The 19,666-nt window shown below is 54.0% G+C and overlaps 4 protein-coding genes across 4 annotated transcripts, besides 1 other annotated feature; 2 read left to right on the top strand and 2 right to left on the bottom strand.

The window, feature by feature from the left end:
- Positions 1-11: part of a sequence feature (Similar to U2 spliceosomal RNA (RFAM RF00004) (Erpin+Blast+Yass: E=9.6e-07);~snRNA) that runs on past the window's edge.
- A 381-nt stretch (positions 12-392) lies between these two features.
- PODANS_7_1440 (uncharacterized protein) lies at positions 393-4,046 on the top strand (the record flags this gene model as incomplete). The annotated part of the gene is made up of 3 exons (XM_001905371.1): positions 393-1,561; positions 1,622-2,553; positions 2,608-4,046. The coding sequence occupies 3 exons, from the start codon at positions 393-395 to the stop codon at positions 4,044-4,046; spliced, it is 3,540 nt and encodes a 1,179-aa protein (XP_001905406.1).
- Positions 4,047-4,520: 474 nt separating this feature from the next.
- PODANS_7_1450 (uncharacterized protein) lies at positions 4,521-5,786 on the bottom strand (the record flags this gene model as incomplete). The annotated part of the gene is made up of 2 exons (XM_001905370.1): positions 4,521-4,701; positions 4,768-5,786. The coding sequence occupies 2 exons, from the start codon at positions 5,784-5,786 to the stop codon at positions 4,521-4,523; spliced, it is 1,200 nt and encodes a 399-aa protein (XP_001905405.1).
- Positions 5,787-7,857: 2,071 nt separating this feature from the next.
- On the bottom strand, positions 7,858-11,625 carry PODANS_7_1460 (uncharacterized protein; the record flags this gene model as incomplete). Its single annotated transcript, XM_001905369.1, has 3 exons — positions 7,858-7,943; positions 8,007-11,414; positions 11,508-11,625. The coding sequence occupies 3 exons, from the start codon at positions 11,623-11,625 to the stop codon at positions 7,858-7,860; spliced, it is 3,612 nt and encodes a 1,203-aa protein (XP_001905404.1).
- A 5,728-nt stretch (positions 11,626-17,353) lies between these two features.
- Positions 17,354-18,187, top strand: PODANS_7_1470 (uncharacterized protein; the record flags this gene model as incomplete). Its single annotated transcript, XM_001905368.1, has 2 exons — positions 17,354-17,969; positions 18,024-18,187. 2 exons carry the CDS (start codon positions 17,354-17,356, stop codon positions 18,185-18,187), a joined length of 780 nt encoding a protein of 259 aa, XP_001905403.1.
- Positions 18,188-19,666: the final 1,479 nt, after the last annotated feature.

Here is a 19,666-nt window from a genome sequence, read left to right as displayed (position 1 = left end):
GCCAGAAGGCAAAGAGAGCTGAAGAAGAAAAGAGGAAATCAAGTAAAATGCAAAGGGTGGCCGACAATATATAGCTGGTGTGTCTGGTCTGTGCTCGCCTGCAAAATCGCATCCTCTCGAACATACCACCTGGAGCAACTTCGTGACAGCGGAGTGTCCCGCCTCAAACCCTGCTGGGGCTTGGTTGGAATCCGCTGTAAAACCTCCGTCTCCACATGGCTCCACCGGCCAGTAACATGGAATTCCGGGAAAGCGGCATCCATGACGCAGTTACACCACACCTCTGTCCTTGTCCCTGAATAATCGCCCAAAAAAACAATGGCGCCTTTCTCTTTTCTCCGTCCGATAACTTGGGACGACATCCCCGATTGACCGTCCGAGACGAAGCTGGCATGGACAGTAATGAAGCACAACGACAAACCTGCGAGGAGGAGGGGGGGAAGATAATCGACGCAGAAAGCCCTTTCGACGGTCCAACACACACATATCCAAAAGCGACTTCATATACACCACCGGTACCGAAATCGAGAAACGAAAATGCACCCGGTGCCAATGTCGACCACAACACTGCTGCTGTGCCAGACGACCATGGGCCACAAGACAAAAAGCCAAGCTTGGTGGGCAGGCTGGCGAACAGGTTAGGACTCGATGCCGGTACCTTGATCATCATGTTCAAGGGGTCACTACCTCCAACAATCGCCATTGCCATGTACCAAGCCGCCCCCATAACCGCCTATTTCACCACTCTCGGCTACCTCATCCCCATCGTCAGCGTTCTCGCCCTGGCCATTCTCCCGAGGGGAAAGTTTCTCATGAACATGATCCTGAACCTCTTTTCCGTCTGCCTCGGGGCCGCCATCTCCATGCTGGCACTCTGGTCGGCCGTCAAGGCCCGAGAAAACACCAGGTCTTCTGCTCCGCGTCCAGCGTCAGGAACAGGGGGTGGGCAGGCTTTGACCATGGTACCATATAACTCTAGCCAGTCGGCTGTCTGCGCCGTCTGGCTGTTCTTTGGCATTTGGCTGGGGAATGTAGTGAGGGCCAAGCTGCCGGCCTTCAACTTGCCCGTCATCATCTTCAGCATCTTTGTCAATGTCGCGGCCACCTACGGACCTTTCATGACAACAACTACCGGGGCACAGAAGTTTGTCAGGGAGTTGTTGACGGCCATGCTCGTGGCACTAGCATTGGCTTTTGCCGTCAATCTCTTTGTTTTTCCCATGAGTAGTCGGTTGGTGGTGTTCAAAGAGTTTGAGGGCGCGATTGGATTGTTGAGGAGGACAGTAAAATTACAGAGAGAGTATCTGGTGTCACTGGAGAAAGAGGACATGTTTGCTGTCGCAAGCCATGCAACGGGTTCAAGAAAAGAGAATGGGAGGAGATTGACCAAGGAAGAGAGGGCTGCAAAACAGCTGAAAGAGACTGGTGATAAGATGAGGCAGCTGGCGGGGAAGCTGCATGCTGATATACCGTTTGCCAAGAGAGATTTTGCCTGGGGAAAACTGAATGGGGATGATATTGGGCAGTTGTTTTCGTTGTTTCGGAATGTGTACATTCCGGTGTAAGTACCTCTACGCTTTAATTTCTCTCACGCCTCTCGGAAGCTGACCGGAACGGACAGGCTTGGGATGATGACCATCATCGACATCTTTAAGAGAGTGTCGGAACACCGTGGGTGGAACCGTCTTCGCAATGAAGACGAGCTGTCTGATGACGAGATTGCCGCCAAAGAAAAAGAAAAGAGGGTTTGGAACGAGGTCATGAAACAAATGCATGAGCCGTTCGAGATTTTGTCTGGAGCTATCGATCAAGGTCTGGAACATGCTGGGCTCTGCTTAGGATTGTTACCACGGCCAAAACGGACACGAGATGTTGAGGCCCAAGGCGAACAGGTTCGACCCGGCGACCCCAGACTTGCCAAAGTCATGGATGAAAAGGTTGCCGCTTTCTACTCCAAAAAAGGAGAACTGCTAAGAACTTGGGTCAGAGAGCGCGGCTTTCGCCTTGAGGACAATGAAGACGGGTATGGAGAAGAACACTTGACGGAGCAGCGAGAGCGAGATCAGTCCCAGCTCTACATTGTTCTTTATATGGAGAATTTGATGCACGCTTCAGGCGAGGCCGTTCAAGCACTTGTCGCGTTTGCTGACAAGAAGGTGGCCGATGGGACTATGTCTAGAAATAGGGTCATCATACCATCGAATAAACGGCTAAAGAAATTACTCCTCTCGGTATTCAACAACGAAGACTCTTCAGGGGAAGAGTCGCCAGATCTCACAGAGACCAGAAACACCATCGTATACTTTGGAGATGGCTACAACCGAAAGAAGGATCCGGAGCACCTGCCACCAGAAACAGCTTGGCAGCACTTTGGCAATGGGCTACGCAAGATTTCTGCTTTTTTGGGATCCGAAGAGTCCATGTTTGGGTTTCGAGTAGCTTGTGCTACCATGACGGTTGGGATTGTGGCTTTTCTCGAAGAAACCCAGCGCTTTTTTATGGAACAAAGACTGGTTTGGGCCATGATCATAATCGCCCTTGGCATGACAATGAGTAAGCTATCCCTTCGGCCAGCCATGTCGAGTTTGAACTGACTAACATCAACAGCATCGGGCCAGTCCTTTTTTGGCTTCCTTTGCCGAGTTGGAGGCACAGTCATAGCTATGGTGTTGTCCCTGATCATATGGTATATCGTCGATGAACGGCCCGCCGGCGCCATTGTGATCATGTGGTTCTTCGTCTTCATCAGCTACTACTTCTTCCTCAAATACCCTCGTTTCATTCCGGCCATCATGATCACCATCGTCACCCAAGTACTCATTATCGGGTATGAGCTTCAGACTATCCGACTTGGAAAGGAGATTGCCGAACGAACAGGGCAGCCCTGGTATCCAACATACTTGCTCGCTCCGTATCGTCTAGCTTGCGTGGCAGGTGGCAGTCTCGTTGCCTTTTTCTGGACGATATTTCCATCCCCATTGACAGATCGCACCTGGCTCCGAAGAGATCTGTCAGCAACTCTCTACCTGGTAGCCAACTACTTCGGTGTTATCAGCAGCACGCTTCGGTCCAATCTGGACGACACGGCTGGAGATGTTGATATTCCCGGGACGCCAGCACATCAGCTTCACAAGTTTAGCCGTAAAATCTTTGGCAAGGTCATGATGCTGGTCCCCTCCATGATGCAGCATTCCGAGTGGCAGCGATGGGAGCCTACGATAGGGGGGAAGTTCCCCCGCGAAGCCTACGACGACATCATTGCGGGAAGCACAAGAATTATGGCTTACCTCACCCTTATAAGCTACACGCTCATGCACCCTACGCGTGTTTATCACGCCACCTCGAAAGAATACAACGGGGAGGATGGCGATGAAACCCATATCCGCAGCCGCGAATGGCTCAACGCTCTCGCCAAGGTTCTGCGCACTCTGAGACCAACACATCACTCAATTCTGTCCACATTGACGCTACTGTCGAACTCTCTATTGTCAGGCCAGAGGCTACCCCCTTTCTTGCCCTTGCCAAGGCCGTACGAGATGACGAGACGGCTGATGACGCTGTCGTCATCCAAGTCTTACCCCAAACATGCCAACGACGACGAGGACAATGGCTCCGAGGAAGGACCGGGCGAAGAAGATGATGAAGACAATGAGTCGGACGGCGCCCCCGTTAGACTAGTCGACTCCCGAACAGGGAGAGATGACCGCGACGAGGACAGGTTGCTGCGGAAGCGCACCACTCGTTCGAGCCACAAACTTGATCACATCCCTGAGCACCACGATGGCGCCCGTCCAAGGAAGAGAAGGCCGGTTGAGGTGAATCTACTGGATCCGAGAAACATGGAACAGCCGGGATACGCAGAGTTTGCCGTGCTGCAGGTATGCACCACACTGGTATGTGACGACCTGGAGGGGCTGGTCAAGGCGGTGAGTGGGTTGGTTGGTGTGGTCGACTTCAGTTTTCGGTACGAGGGGAGCGAGTCAACCTTGGGTGCCAACTCGGGGAATGAGACTGCAAGTGAAGGGTTGAGACGAAGAAAAGGATAGAAGGAGGTTTAGATGTATTGTGAAAATGAAATTGTATATATTCCCTTAATTAAACCAAAGTCCGATCAATGCTGGCTGTGTAACATGCTTATCTGCGGGGTAATTTCTCAACATGGACAAGTCAACTTACCCTGACAAATGAGTGTTGTGGTTCCAATAACAATTATATTATCCCGCTCGCTCAGCATGCAATGCTCGCTCGACTGTCTAACTGCTTCTAGCCCCTTGTAGCTGTTTTTTTTTTCCGAGTCTCTATCGTCTATTTCTCTACCCGCTCTAATTTTGTTTGTTTTGTATATTTCTCGTTTTCGTCGTCGTCAATGGGATGAACTCCTTCCGTCGCTGTGTTGCCGTTGGGGTATATACAAACCAGCCTCCCATCATGAATCCCTAATCATTCTCATTCCCTGGGGACTTGGCCCCTTTCCAAGGAAGAGCAGAAATAATGATATCAAGAGCGAAAAGAGATGCTCTTTACTTGCTCTCGGCCCACTTGAGAGTGCCCGGCACGGTGGGATCGGCCTCGACGTACTTGCAGGTGGTGAAGGTCTTCCAGAGCGAGCCGAGGAACGAGCCCTTCTCCTGGTGGTAAAGGTCGCCGACCACGGGCTTGATGGCCTCGGTGGCCTCCTCGGCCTTGTAGAAGGGGATACGGCTGGACAAGAGATTGTTAGCCAGGAGTGCCGAAGAGACAGCAGGGTTGACAAAGGAGCAAACTTACGGGAATAGATGGTGAACGACGTGGGTGTCGATGATGCCGTGGAAGAGGTGACGGCCGACGAAGCCAAAGTCGCGGTCGACGGTGGCGAGGGCGCCCTTGACGAAGGTCCAGTTCTCGGCGTCGAAGTGGGGAACGTCGGGGTGGGTGTGGTGGAGGTAGGTGATGGCGACCAACCAGTGGTGGACCCAGAAGTAGGCCTGGCCGTACATCAGGAACACCATCTTCCAGCCGACCATGGTCGAGGCGAGGTAGAGGCAGTAGCCGACAATGGCGAGACCGACGTCGGTGATGAAGATGTAGACGGCCTCGCTGGGGCGGAAGACGGCGCTGGTGGGCTCAAAGTGGCTGACGCGGAGCCAGCCGCCCTCGCGCTGCTTGCTGGCGGGACCGGCGGTGGCGTTGAACAAGAGGTACATCTGCCAGCCGGCGAGCTGGTGGAAAATGAGCTTGACGAGCTGGACAAGGGGGACGTCCTCAAAGAGCTCGCGGTCGAGGTAGAGGTCGGCAAGGCGGCGTTTCTGGCGGTCCTCCTTGGTGGCGGGGACGAAGGCCATGTCCTTCTCCATGTGGCCGGTGAAGCGGTGATGGCGGTGGTGAGAGAACTTCCAGGAGAAGTAGGGCACCATGAGAGCCGAGTGGAGGACCCAGCCAACGACGTCGTTGAAGTTTTGGTGCTTGGAGAAGGCGCCGTGGCCGGCCTCGTGAGCCAAGATCCAGACGCCCGTCAGGACGAGGCCCTGGAGGTAGCCATAGAGGGCCCAGGCAAGACCGCGGACGATGCTGTCGTTGATCTGGGGGATGTAGGTGAAGGCAGCCCAGCCAAGGGCGCCGGCCATGATGAGGTCGCGGAAGACATAAGCCATCGAGTGGAGGATGGTTGGCTCGAAGCAGTGGGCGGGGATGGCATCGCGGATGGTCTGAATGTCGGGATACTCGACCACCTTGGTCTTGAGCACGCCATTGGCACCGCCGTTGGCCTTGCGACTCCTGGTCTCGGTGGTAGTGATAGCGGTCGCCATCTTGGGCTGATTGTATGGATCTGGGGGGAGGGAGCCAAATCCACGGAGACGGAGAGGCGATGGGGGAGATGAGGAAGGAAAGAGAAGGGGAGGGAAGGGGGGAAAGCGGGCGAGAAAAAGAGGGAGAGGAGGAGGAATTAAACTTCTTCCACCGCCCGCTCGAGCGAAACCCGCAACAGGGGACCACCAGCCAGCGACTGTCCGTTTTTCTCCCATTTTTTTTTTTTTTTTTACTCTCGTTCGAAACTGACAGGGACCCTGCATCTGGCTGCGTGTCTGTCAACGGGTGCCATCCATGTCTCCCCTGCCCCTCTGGCCGGCGAGCCCCACGTGTGTCCTCTTTTGTCTGGTCCCCAGCTCAGGCCCAGGCCAACAGAAAACGAATCTAGCCTCAAAAGAACGGGTCCCCTTGGCTGGAGCTGGTGCGGGCGATATGCGTGTGCTACGGTGCCAGGACGCGATTAAGATTGCAAACCAAACCCATTTTGCCGTTGCAGTTGACGCCGCTGATTGGACCCATCTCGATAAGGGCCCAGTATAAAAAAAATAGAGTTCAAGAGCAAAAAGGCGGTCACTGGGCATTGACTGACTGACACACGGGTTGCTGGCAAGTGACGAGGCACCCCGGCGGCACACATGCAACATGCAACACAAAAGAACGCGGGTGGCAGACGTTAGTGTTTCACAGCAGACAGTCCCTTTTGGAGACAAAGCAAAATGCCATGTTCTCTGGCATCCAGAATGCCAGATCCAACTTCCCCCGGAGACCCTGGATCTTCAAACCATCTGGCCTCCATGTGGATCTGCACCATGAACATCGAAATCCCAATTGGCAGTTTCAACCAGGTTGGGCTGCTGCAATCGCTTCACTCCGACTGGCTCGACGAAGAGGGGTTTCCCGATTTCCCCAACACCAGCTCACATGTCCACCCCACACTTGCCAACAAAAAAAATTAAGAAAGGGGGGCGCCGAGGCGGAATCCCAGCAGACGGCAAACCCAACGCCAACAAGGAGCCACGCTTTTTGAGAACTTGTCTACAACTGTACAGCAAGGCCGTTGTTGTACACATCATCCCTTCTCCCGACTCGAGTCTCTTCTCCAACCGACCACCAATCGGCTTCACCTGTCTGCGAGTGATGGGTACTAACCGTCTGAACTGTTCACATTAAAAGTGAACCCCTACCAGCCGTTTCCCGTTATGCAAGAAGGGTCTCAGATTCGCCAAGATAATATTCAGGCACACATTTATTGCTCTCTGATTTTGTCTCTCCCCTCTCTGCTTTTACTATTTTACTCTACCCGACACAAATCCCTTATTTCGAGGGAAAACCACTAGGACCATTACTTCCTGGGCCTGCTCGGCTTCCTTCTTGGCCAGCCACAGTCAAACCAGCGAGTGTCCTTGTTTAAATAATACAAGCTCCCAGAGTTGAACCGATTTCTCCCTCCAAAACCTTTCCCTAAACCTTTTCCCAAGCGCCCCCATCCCGTCAAGTTCGTAAGTAATGTGTTTCATATTCATAACGCGTCGTCGGGTCCAGACAATATGATTGTGAATCTTTGCCCCTTGGATCTCCATACAGCATCATATGTGTTGGGGAAATAAAGTAAACGAGATACGCCCCGGCCCCCCCCCCCTTTCCTCCCCATACCATGCCTTGAAAGAAAGAAAACCCGCGTTGTCCTAGCAAAAAGGCCGAGCCGCGCATGGCTTTTGGGACTGTGCTCGTGTGAGAGTGTTAGGAGAGAGCTAGTTCCGCAAAAGTGAAGCCTGCCAACCAGCACACCTCGGCCATCAGGCACCGTATACCGCAAAAGATCATGCCATCCCCCTCATCTCCCTTCTGGATCCATCCGCCTAGTAAGACTGTTGAAGTCGAGGATGCCATGATGGAGCGGCAAAGTGTAAGTGTACAGACAACATGAATGAAGATAAGAAAGCCGACAGAACATAAAAGGGTATCAATGTCGTACAGAAATGGTGGTCGTAACATAACGCAAACGTGGGGCTACAGCACCCGAGCCCTGCAGTCAATCTCATGCCAGTCGGCAAGGCTGCAACCAAAAGTTCATTCGTGGACCATGACCGATTTCTCTGCGCGCACTCGCATATGACCAGCATGGGTTTCCAGGCAGGCGGTGATCAGGCGAGTCACTACAGGCCGTTTAGTTAGCAGAGGTTCACGGTTGGCAACGAAAGGAACGGTTCTGTACACACCTGGCCATACAGCGGCTTTGTCGAACATGTAGGCAGTGACTCTGAGCAGATTCGCGGCGTAGCCGGGACTGTCGCCGAGATGAGGCTTGCCATCCATGCCCGTCACCGCAGCATCGCCACCAGCCATGTCCTGATTCATCTTCGTCTCGGCGCCACGAATGATGCTGTCGATTTTGCCCAGCAGTTTCAGATCCTCCTCTTCAAGAAGCATGATGGCAGGTACCTGTGTGAGATCAACACTGTCTCGGCCCAGAATCCCAAGATAACGCCCAACCCGGTCCTGCAACGTCGCCACCCATTCTGCTAAGACCTGGGCGCAGTCAAACACACAGAGAGTCGATTGCAGCGGCAATTCGCGACTGGTCAGATTGGCAAAAGTCACGCCGAGCTTGTCCGAAACCGAGAGGGACTCGGCGGCGAAGAAGGCTGCTTTCCGCAGATGCTTTTCCCTGCGCGTTGTGGATCGAGTGCCCGAAGGCTGCTGCTGCTGCTGCTGGGATTGTGTCACGGCAGCTGGGTTGACCGTCCCGGACTGCGAGAACTTGGACGCGGCAAAGTCAGGAGATGAAGTTTGCGTTAGTGGGGAGTCGACAAAGTGTGGGCTTACTCCAGATGCATCTGACTGCTCCGTGGCGGCCGAATCGGTGTTGGACGCCGGAGAATGCTCAGCATGCTGTATGATTTCCGACCCTCTTGCCAGCTCCTCGGCCATGCCGTCCCAGTCCCGCTGCCAGAACTTCTCCTTGGACCGTGACAGGTTTACAAAGAGGCGCACATAGGCTAGATCAAGCATGGTGATGGCGTCGGCGGAGAGAGGGCCCAGGCCAAAAGGGTTGGGACGCTCTGGGCTGTGGTGAGGGTTACTTGCCCAGGCCGCGTGCCAGGCCCGGAGGGCTGGCTCGATGTGCCGATGCATTTTTTCCGTCTCCTCGTTGGTCCACACCTTGTTGTGGTGTCGCTGGCGCGTCTCCCAAATGTAATTGTGCAAAGCATTGATCAGGATCAGACAGCCAAAGCTGCTAGGTTTCAGGTTGCTCTGGGGCAGGTCGTTGATATTAACCGCTGTGCCAAACGGCTGGTGAACGTTCTTGAGAGCCAGATTCTTCTGCTCCTTCTCGTTTGTGCGGAGCAGCTCACCCAGTGCCTCATGAAACGTCATGCGATTACGGTTTGCCGCGGGGGCGCCGCCTTTTGACTGGAAGACACTGGCAGACTCGGCAGCAAAGAACTCCTCGTCGCAGGGCAGGTCGAGGTAGATCTCGGAATTGGTCAGAGCCGGAGTGTGATTGTATGCCGACACCAGAAGACTAGAAAGGATAAAGACAGCATAGAGAGTACGTTTTCTTTCCTCGGCCGCCTTCCAGCGCAGCCACTCGACCTGTTCGTCAGCTTCCTTCCTCGCGGTTCCGTTCCAAGCGGCATCCACATCCATCATGTCAACATCTTTGGCAGGCTCGGGTCGCGGTGCCCGCAAGAGCTCGGCTCCTTGCGCAAGACTTACTAACGCAGCGGCATGCGTGGTCGCTATCTCTCCGGACCGCTTGTCTCCGCAATTATGACCATACACGACATTCAGAAGCATTGCCTGTACCAACCACACGGGAGTCTCGACGGAAGGGTCCTGCTGATGTGAATTCTGGTCCGACAGGGGAGTTCGTCGGATAGACTCTGCCTTTCTTACGTTCGCTTTCCTCCGCTCGTCGAGGTACAACTGGATCATTTTCTTGGCCAACCCAAACAACTCCATCGACGCCTGATGCTCCAACTCAAACAAGGCACCAATTGCCGCCATGGAAAGAAGCAAGCACCCACTCCCGCCAATGCCGCTGTTTCGACCGTTAGCTGATTGCGGCGAGGTCTCGAACGAAAGCGTCGGAACGTGGACAAACGGCAGGTGGGGGTGAAAGTAGCGCAAATAGGCCCCGACATATCGCTGAAGGTCTCGCGTGCTCGGGAGGTTACTGCTGCTGTTCTGATCGGAGTTGCTGGTGTTCGTCGGCGGTTGCGCGGTCAATGGCGAGTTCGACGTCGCAAAGGAGTATCTTCGCGTGCCGAAGGCGGACGCCTGGGAGGCCGAGAGGGCACCTAGGATGGCATTTCTTGTTGAATCAGTGATTGTCGAGACGGGTAAGGTGCCATGATTACTACCATTCATCGAGGACGGCGTCTCCGGACCGGCACCCATATTAAGAGTTTGACTCAGGTTTGGACCATTCAAGCCTGAGAGAATCGATGGACTCAGCGAGCTGAGAGAGGGAGGAGGTGTCGAAAAGTAGCCATCGCCGATGGCCTTACCAGCTGGTGGCGGTTGCGGCGAGAGGGGCGCGCCACTCAAAAGGTCTGGGAACACCGAGCCGCCCATGTCGAGAGAGAAGGGGTTGCCCATCTGCGGTGGGCCCATGATAGAGGGCTGCCAAACCACAGTCGAGACGGACTGGTGGTTGGAACCGTCCACCATGACATCGCTAATGCCGCTCTGGCTGGTGGTGCTAATGGCTGAGGGTGATGAGCCGTCCACAGCATTCTCATTGGGGCCGTTGTTGAATGACATTTGGTTTTCAAAGCCGTTCAACCACTCGAACCCATCATCCAGCTGCTGGGTACCCGTCATGTCGGGAAGCCCGTGTGCGAAGGGGGATAACGGGTCCATGGACATTGGCGGCGGCGAGTCGCTGTAGTGCAGAGCATTTGGATTGATGGTCGAGCTTGTGGCAGGGCCAAAGAACAGGTTGTCATACTCGAATTCGGGATTGAATGGGAGAGGAGGCGCTGTCCGCAGGCCACCGGTGAAGTCCATGCTGATGCCGTGAGTCTCCAGCTTGGGAAGCCCATGAGGAGCCCCTCGCTGCGCCAGAGCGGCAGCCATGCCATAGGTGTCAAAGGTGTTGCTCATGGGCAGACCAACGAGGCTAGCGTGACGGCTGTGCGTAGGCTGGATTCCCCTTTGGACCTGCAGGTTCGTTGCCAGCATGTTCTGCATCGCAGCATTGTCGATGTGGCTGATAGTGTTGGCGCGCGGTCTCATGGAGGCGGCATTGCTGTTGGCGGCGGCAGCAGCGGCAGCGGCAGCAGCACTCGGACCTGCGATGCTGTTTTTGCGGACACGGCTGGCACCGGGGGCGGCCCCGCTGGCGCTCTCGCGACGATTACGTGGACGGGAGGAAGGAGTTGTGGTCTGATGGAGCTTCTGCTGGTGTCGCAACAGCAGATCGCGGCGAGCAAAGCAACGCGTGCACTCGGGACACTCAAACGGCTTTTCTTTGGTATGCGAGCGCTCGTGGCGCTTGAGATGCTCCAGCCGAGCGAACGAGCGCTGGCAGGTGCCGCAAACATGAGGGCGCGGCTTGTCGGTCTTGGGCGTCGGGAAACTGGCTGCGGGAACCTTGGTGTTGACCGTGATTGTTGAGGCTTTTTTCTCGCCACCAAAGGGAGCACTTGTCAGTTTGGCAGGACTCAATCGAGACCGGATGGTTGGAACGACACCATTGGGGAAAAACATACCAACTTCATCACCGACGGGCGCAGTGCCGCCAGCGGCAGTGGTCGACGCAGAGGCAGCGGAATTGGACATGGCGGCGACACCCTCAAGCTTACTGCCGGCGTCACTCGACACAGTCATCGTCCGTGGGACCGAGAATGGGTTACAGGCTCCAGGCGACTCTGGCGGCAGCGTAAAAGGCAGAGACAAGTCGGAAGCGTCGAGATTGCGTGGGTGTGGTCGGGGGAAACAAGAGGCAAGAACAGAGTAGAAGCACGCTGAAGATTGGAGGGGTGGGGGGGACAGACACGGAGGAGGCAGCGACAGCGGCGGGCGGCGGCGGGCAGCAGCGGAGCGGTGGGGAGGGACGGGAACAGGGCAGTGAAGCAGGCTATCGCATGCTATCCCGACGGGACGCAATTGGATTCTTGGAGGGTCCAAATAGCTTCGTATACCCGCTGGTCTGCTGAAATCACGCTCTCGACGAACCCGACGTTTACAATTGGCATCAGCCCAAGCAATCGAGGTAGGTGAAGGCGGCGGTTGCATAAGGTGAAGACGAGGAAAGGCTGGCTTGAGCAAGACAGATAGACAGCTTCTGCCATGGATGACAGTCTCAGGTCTCCCTCTCAGGTCTGTCTGTCCAGAATCCCAGATCGTCCCGGTGCCATGCGGCGAATGATTGGGGGACTGGACAACCGTCAACTGGGTCCCATCCAACTGTCAGGCAGTGACAGACACCAGCGGCACAGCGACACGGCGACACAGCGACACAGTGCGGAATGGAAAAGCTCACCCCTGTAGTGAGAGAGCTAAGGAATCGATGGACCAGCATGCCCCGTTAGCCTGGTCAAGCGATGGGTGGTGTTCCTTGGCCAAAGGCGCAACTGATCTAACAAGGAAATCTTGGAACTCCGGGGCTGGTAGAGGGATACTTATCCGATACTTTGAATCGAGCGCAGGATGAATAACCACCCCGAGTCTCTTGGTGGTTGTCTCTACTTCTTCTACCCGCTGGACCCTGCAAAATGACAGGGACCTTGCCGAGCCAAGTCAATCCCTGCGCAGACGTTCTCGCACAGTGACTCAGAGCTTCCATTTGGAGAGCAACCTCTCACGAGTATCGTGAGTGATAGATAAGACAGATTGTCCGATGCCTTCCTTAGCAGAGTTGGTTTCAATTTCGAGCTCATCTGCACCTCGCCCATTTCTATCCAGAACCCCCTGCCAAACATAAATTCATGAGCCTGCCATGGACGTTGCGGTCCAGGGTGATTGATCACACGCGTTTCTCACCACAGCTTAGCGCAATGCAGCTCCTGTGGGCCGCCCACCTTTCTGTCTGTCTGCACGGTGTCACGGCAGAGTTTCAAATAAGCCCAGTGCCCAGCTCCCAGCTCTGGAGCTTCGAGAGACCTTCAAGCCTTGTTGGTTGCGTTCAACAGACATCTCTCGGCGTGTGAAGCCAGCACAGTACAGTTGTTTTACACGGGAACAGTAGACAGTAACAAGGGGGCATTCCGTGGTTTCATAGGTGGGAAGGTAAAGTGCTCACCGCTCAAGGTTACTTTACAACTCGTACGGATACAGCCGCATGCTTCCCTCGCTCATTCGCATCTACGCAGTACGGATACCAAGCAGGTAATTCAGCCTGGAATCTTGTAGTGTAAGCATGTCGAAGCAGGAGGCAGAAAGCAGAAAGCAGAAAACAAGTAGCGGTCTAGGAGCTGGGAGCTGCCGTTCGCCACATGTTGTGGACGAGCGTTTCTATTAATAAAATGGCAGTCCACGCACCAAGCTCCTGGCCAGGCTCATATTTGTTTTCTGCTCCAGTCCTCCTGGGCGGACAAAACCAGTCCGTACAATGCTAAAAAGTAAAACTGATGACATGAATCGTGTTCGGACAGACCAGGCCAGGCATTAAGCAGTCCCTGCCATCCAATGCCGTCCGTGGCTCTTTGCCTCCATGCATGTCCAGCCAAGTTTGGCTGGGATATCCGCGGCTTAGGTCGATCGACCCTACCGGCGATGCGACACTGCCCAACCCACGAAACAAACACACGCCAGACCACGGAGCGGTGGCTGTTTTCGGAAGCTTACCAGCCCGATCATGGTCAGAGGTTGACAAACCGTGGGGTGCTGCCTGACCCAAGCACATACTAATAGATAACCGAAGCAGGCACGCAGGCACGCAGGCTGAAGTCTGGAGGTCTAGCACGCTCCCGACGAAATGAAACAGCCAATCAAGCACCAGTTGGGTGCATTCACTAGGGCTCCTACGGAAGAATATCGTTGGTTGGTCTTGGCCAGGAGAGCTTGAGAGTTGAGAACCGGACAGACCTCGGCATCGCGAACTCAGCGGCCCTCGTTAGCGCACCTAAAGAGCTCTGGAACCATGGTGCCTTGCTCCAAAGATGAAGAGTACGGCGAGTACAATAGTACGTAGGTCTGAGCCAGCCATCAGCGACCAATAATGCGAGCACTGGCCAGATAGTGATAGGACACAGCTCAAGCAGAATCTACCCCGCCAAAGGACCAACGTCCCCTTGATGGAGGGGTAGGTAAGGTAAAGCTCCCGCCCACCTACCAAAGGAGCTTGGCGTGGAGGGGTACCCTCCCCCAATTTTCCCCAACCTCAAGAAGTCCTGCAATGTGTGTGCCTCCAACACAGATGAATGAGGTAAACGCCTAGGGCATATCAATTGATATTACAACGGCTCTGCTTTCTCCAACAGCCCATGCTCATGGCAAGTCACCAGGTGTACCCAACTCTCACCCTTCAGCTCAATCAGTTCCCAGCCACCTTCACAGATAGATGGTCTAAGCGTCGGTGGTTTGCCTTGGCAGCAACTCCATTCTTCCCCACACAGTGACAGTGGATCACAAGCCCACGAGTGACTTGGAACGCCCAAAGCCTCTCAGAGCGGCTTCACTTCAACCATAGCATGGGCTGTCTATCTCAACCACACCAGCTGTACAATCATGTATGTCCAGATCACCAAGGCACACACCTCTACCTTCGTTGGGGGAACATCCTGTAGATGTCTGTTGACTCTCTCGGGGACAGCCGCGTTACCCTTGGGGCCGCACCACCCGATATGAAAAGCCCCCGAAGCGAACGAGAACCATGACGATGGCGGATATCTTGGTCCACTTGATCCAGATTGCATCCCCAACTCTACCCCGAATCCACACATGAGCCAGATGGCCGTCAATATAAACGACCATGATTGAGCTGCGGCTCTTTTTCCAAGAGCCCTACCGTGCCGTGGGACGACTGGCTTCCCTCAAGAAAAGCAAAAAGGTCAGGTGTACAGCAGACGGAGGCACGGAAGCGAGGAGGGTTCCACGATGCTGCTGCAGGATCCAGCAACGTCCAACTGCTGATTCGTCGTCTCTTTGCATGCGAACCAGCTGCAGTTGCATCGCCGGTTGCATGAGTAACCCAATCCACCACATTTTCGACTTGCCGTCTTTCCAAATTCCCGCAGCAACAGTCCTGTAGTCATCGTGCTCTTGCGGGCTAAGGAATGGCCGGCAGCTTGGTGATTCTACCAGGCCTGTTTTGTATCAACGCTAAGTGGGCATTGATAGGTATGGACCTCGTTCCTGAACCAGCAGATAATTACCTTCCCAAAAAATGACCCCGTGATCTGCTAGTCGAGACCCTGTCCCGAAGAAGCTACAATCTCCAGCCGCTGCACGTAATTTGCGTGGGTGACGGCCAACTGTGATGCATAAGATCCCACTGGGCACATCAAGAGTGGGTGGGATGGCCCGATATTGGTTGCGCACACATAATGTACAACATATGGGGGGGGGTCCTTCGTCAGAGGCCCATGGTAGGTAAACTAATTCTCCCAGCGAGAGGGATTGGTATGCCGCCTCAATACTGTCACCCGGCTAAACATGTCCCAGATGTCGCCACAACCTAATAGATATATCAGAAGTGCAGTCTACCAGATGTCCGCCGCCCCGTTCCCTCGTTCTTCAGGAGATACTAGGGCATCTCGAACTGATTGGTCGGTCTCTGAAAAGGCCAGACTCGGGAGGTGAAGCACGGAGCAGGTACCCGTTCTCGGGCTGTCCCGGACGGTGCTCCCACCCAGAAAACCGGTGCGCTGTCGGCGTCGGCAGTGGGTCGGTCCCATCCTGTATAAATCCGGCCCTCCGTACTTGCCCTCCTCTCCGTAGGCAGGTACCTTATGCACAAGGGCATTAGGTAAGGTTAGTCTCGGCTTCAGACTCTCGGTGCAGCGGGCGTTTCGGCAGCCAACCGGCTTCATCTCCCACATCACCGCATGTCTTCCCTTGCATTCCATCCGTTTAGTTGTAGGGCAGACCTCTGGGTCTCCTACTACATCATGACCCCTGACTGCTGCCATGATGACGTCGCGATTGCACCCCGAACCACAGCCAGTGGTGGCGAGGTCCTCCTTGTGCCCCTACCGGAAGGGTTTCACCCCCCTTTTTTCCCGGAATCGTGGCTGAAATCTTACTTTTCGGTAGCTGGAAAGTGTGGGAGGCCAGCAAGTAGCAAGCAATTCGTAAGTGGCGATAGTCCACCGCTGAAGAATTCTTCCTCTAGGAAAGGAAAGGATCGTAGCGTTGGCTGGGCGAGAGTTTCTGCGTTGTTAATTCCGACGCTTGCCGAATCTCTTTGCGAGGGAGACGCCGCCGAGTTCGGAAAGGTCTTATACTCGACGAAAATCGCTGACTGGGTGCAGCGGTTTGTTCAGGAGGTCTTTAGATGACCCGGAATTTCTTGTTCAGAGCCATCGAGAACGATTCAGTTAAGAGGCTTGTCGACGCGGCACTCTCCAATGTCCATATTTGGTCTTGGCTAGATGCTTAGGTACCCAGTCTACCTAAGCAATGTTCCTCGAGACATTCTATAATTACTTGCATCAGGGTTGGCTACCTTGACTGACTCGGCCGGCCATCAACTCTACTTTCTGCTGCCTGTCGATCATGGATGCTCCTGCCGTCAATACTGTCGACCCCGTAGCTGAACAGGATGCAGATCCTCTTTAGCTGCGGCCGCCATATGCTCATCAATCAACTGGAGGCCAGTCGCTTGCAAGACAAGCAAGCCAAGGCAGTCAAAAAAAGGGTTTGTTTTGAATGGCTCAGGCGAGTGGCCTAAGCCAAAACGGCATGCTGGTTGCCCCCCACGGCGACCCGCCACCGTGGTTCCGGGTTCTTTTTCAACTTGAATTACTTTGAACCCTCGAATTTGCCCACTCATGGTTCTTCTGTTTTGGGGCGACTGGAATTTAGAGCTGGGATGGAGCCATTGTCAGGAATCTCATCCAGGCCTCGATCACATGAACTGGCGTCTGGTGATGGCGCAGCACATTCTCGCTGCGTTGGACAATCCAATTAAGATAGCGAAATAATTCGATTGGGAAAGGTTGAAGAGTTGAGGCTTGCGCTCCGCCTGCGATCTGATAGAGCGGAAGGATCAGGAATGCGAGGCTAACTAAATATAAGTCCGAAGGAGTGTGATGATTTGGTGAGTTGGGGGCCAGCATCAATGTCAGCTCAGGGGCTGGGTTGCTGATCGGGACTAGTGTCTTGATATCCATGTATGAGTGAGGCATCTCAGAATGAAGACATGGCTTTTTAACAAAGCTTGTCCTACCTTTTTCTACCGCTCGCTTCTTCCCAGCTCCAGACCTGCCTCCCAGGAGAATCAAACAGTAAACATGAACGATGTAAGTCTCGGCCCTTTCTCCCCTTTCGCCGTGAAATCCCAGCTCCGAGTTAACATAACTACAAGTTCGAATCAAATCTCCCAATTCCAAACCGAGAAAAGAACCACGGGAATGCCCTCCCAGAGGTTTATAGCTGCCATCACCAAAGCTCCATGGGTGCGGGTCAGCACCCATGGCGGGCGAAACCAGATCAAAAACATTACCTCGAAGATGACGAAGGCGTTGTTTACCGCCACGACGGCAGCTTACCACCGCGGCCACACTCGACAGTTCAGAAGAAAAGACAAGTCCTCGGTCTTGACCTCCCTATCGCCATCTTGACATTCTCCCTCGCCTTCGTCACAGCCTGCTTGGTTGTAGTAGCCGGGCTGCTGGGGCACAAAGTAATTCAACTAGAAAGAACGCTTCCATCAGTCATTAATACCCAAGTCAACACGAGCACCTCCCACCCACAAGAACAACAGCAACCACTTCTGCCCATCTCCGCAAGTCTAACCGAAACGATTCAAGTTAGCGTCCCCGGCTGGTCCTACTTTGGTTGCTATTACGACAACTCTGATCGCGTCCTTTCGGACTATGTCCAGTACGACAAAGAAAACCTGACGAACCAGATCTGTGCAGATAAGTGCACAGATAGGATCTATCAATACTTTGGTACTACGAATGGAAGGCGGTGCTTCTGTGGGTCAACGGCCGACAAACTCAAGAGGGCGCCGGATTGGGGCTGCCACGCTCAATGTCCTGGTCAAAAAAATGTGTTTGAGGCTTGTGGGGGGCCGAGTTTCCATATTAGTGTTTGGAAGAAGACCTGACACACTAGAGGGGGTTGTGGGTTGGTATATAAAAGAAAAGGGGATTTGAGACCATCAAAACATCTATCTGTTGATATTCCGTTGTTGCAGAGTGACTCATGCTTTGTATTCATGAGGACCTACGACATACATACGTGCGTTTTTCAAACAGTACGAAGAAGAGCCTGCTATTGATATTTCAAAAGGCTTGAGGGCTATCCCAAGCACGGAACACACAAGTTGATACCCAAACATACATCAAGCTTCGAGCACAATCATTCCAGGCAGTGTGAGTCTAGGCTCTCCAAGAACGCCAAGTCCACGTTGATGAAGCTCTTCCACAGGTCAACTTCGCGCAGCCACGGTTTGGTCTGCATGGCAAAAGTGACAGCAGTGCACCATTTGAGCAAGTCCTTCTCATCGCCTCCCATGACCAAAATCAGATCGCCCCGGCGCAAGGTCTTGTCATCCAGTTCAGAATGGCCATGACTGAATTTGTCTTTGGCGCTGTACTTCGTTTCGGCCCATAAACGGCCTCTGGATTTGTCCACCGGCGTCTTGGAAACCGGGTCCGAGACCCATCATTTGCTCACGAAGGAACCCGAGCCGCAACATCGTTGTGTTGTGTACACTCCATTCGCTCATGGGCATGTCCTTTGGAATAAACTTACACTCCCAAGCTCGCCTCACGGGATCTAAAAATGAAACGGCCTGCCGCATGGGCAGCAGCATCATGACAGGGTAGAAATGGGGAGCTGATCAGAGGCGAAGTAGGGCAAACCGTGGTGTCTTCGTCTTGCAGATCGCTGCAAACCTTCTTACGGCCGGCAGCAGCTCTGGCCAGTCTTGGTAGTCGATGAGCGATGGGGGCATGCCTTGGACAAACTCGTCCGTGTTGCTGTACGTGATGAAGAGATCGAGCTTATCTGGCCGGTGCTGCTCCGTGTTTGCTGTCGCGAATCCAGGGACCACATCTGGGCGAGGCTCGACGCACGCGGGTCCAATCATGCCGGCTCGGTAAACTGTTCATTGAGCCATGTGAGCAAGACGACCGCAGGCCGGGCTAAAGAAACAAGGTGGAAAACTTACGCTTTGCGATGATGGGCCGGATGGCCATGTTCCAATCAAATGGGAATTTGTCAATGTACAGGTCATCTCCTGTATAGACTTTATTTTCCCACCCATCCCAGAACTTCCTTGGCCGATAAGCACAACTGGTTCTTGTACGCGCGTCTGGTCTCACTTGACGACGAGCTTCCGGATCGAGGATCTTGCTGTTCCTGAAAGCCTGTCCCTCCCTAGATCCAAGGTGTTCTTGTACAATGGACGTTACCTCTACGTTTGGGAAAAACAAGCCCATGGTCATGAATGCCTGTACGATGTCCTGTAGAATGTAGCGGTGAGGCCAAGGGTTGGCGGGATCTCGTACGTAGACATCGTAGTAGATCTTCAAATTGAGCCAGTTGAGGATCTCCATGCAGAACCATGTCCATTCTTCATGGCGACGAGGATGAGGTGATTGGTATTTCTGCAGACCAGTTATGAGCTTCATCGACTCTTTGTATCGATCTTGTGCCCCGGGTTCGAGGTCACCGATATGGAACGTATCCTTGAAGACTAAGGTAGGGAGAGCCAGAGTTAGCAAATGTAATGGTGCCGTGAAGAGCTGTAGAC

The sequence above is a fragment of the Podospora anserina genome, chromosome 7 (assembly GCF_000226545.1).
Source record: "Podospora anserina S mat+ genomic DNA chromosome 7, supercontig 3".
Classification (NCBI taxonomy): Eukaryota; Fungi; Ascomycota; class Sordariomycetes; order Sordariales; family Podosporaceae; genus Podospora; species Podospora anserina.
Note: the sequence above shows the minus strand (reverse complement) of the source record. Positions and strands in the feature narration are given on the sequence as shown.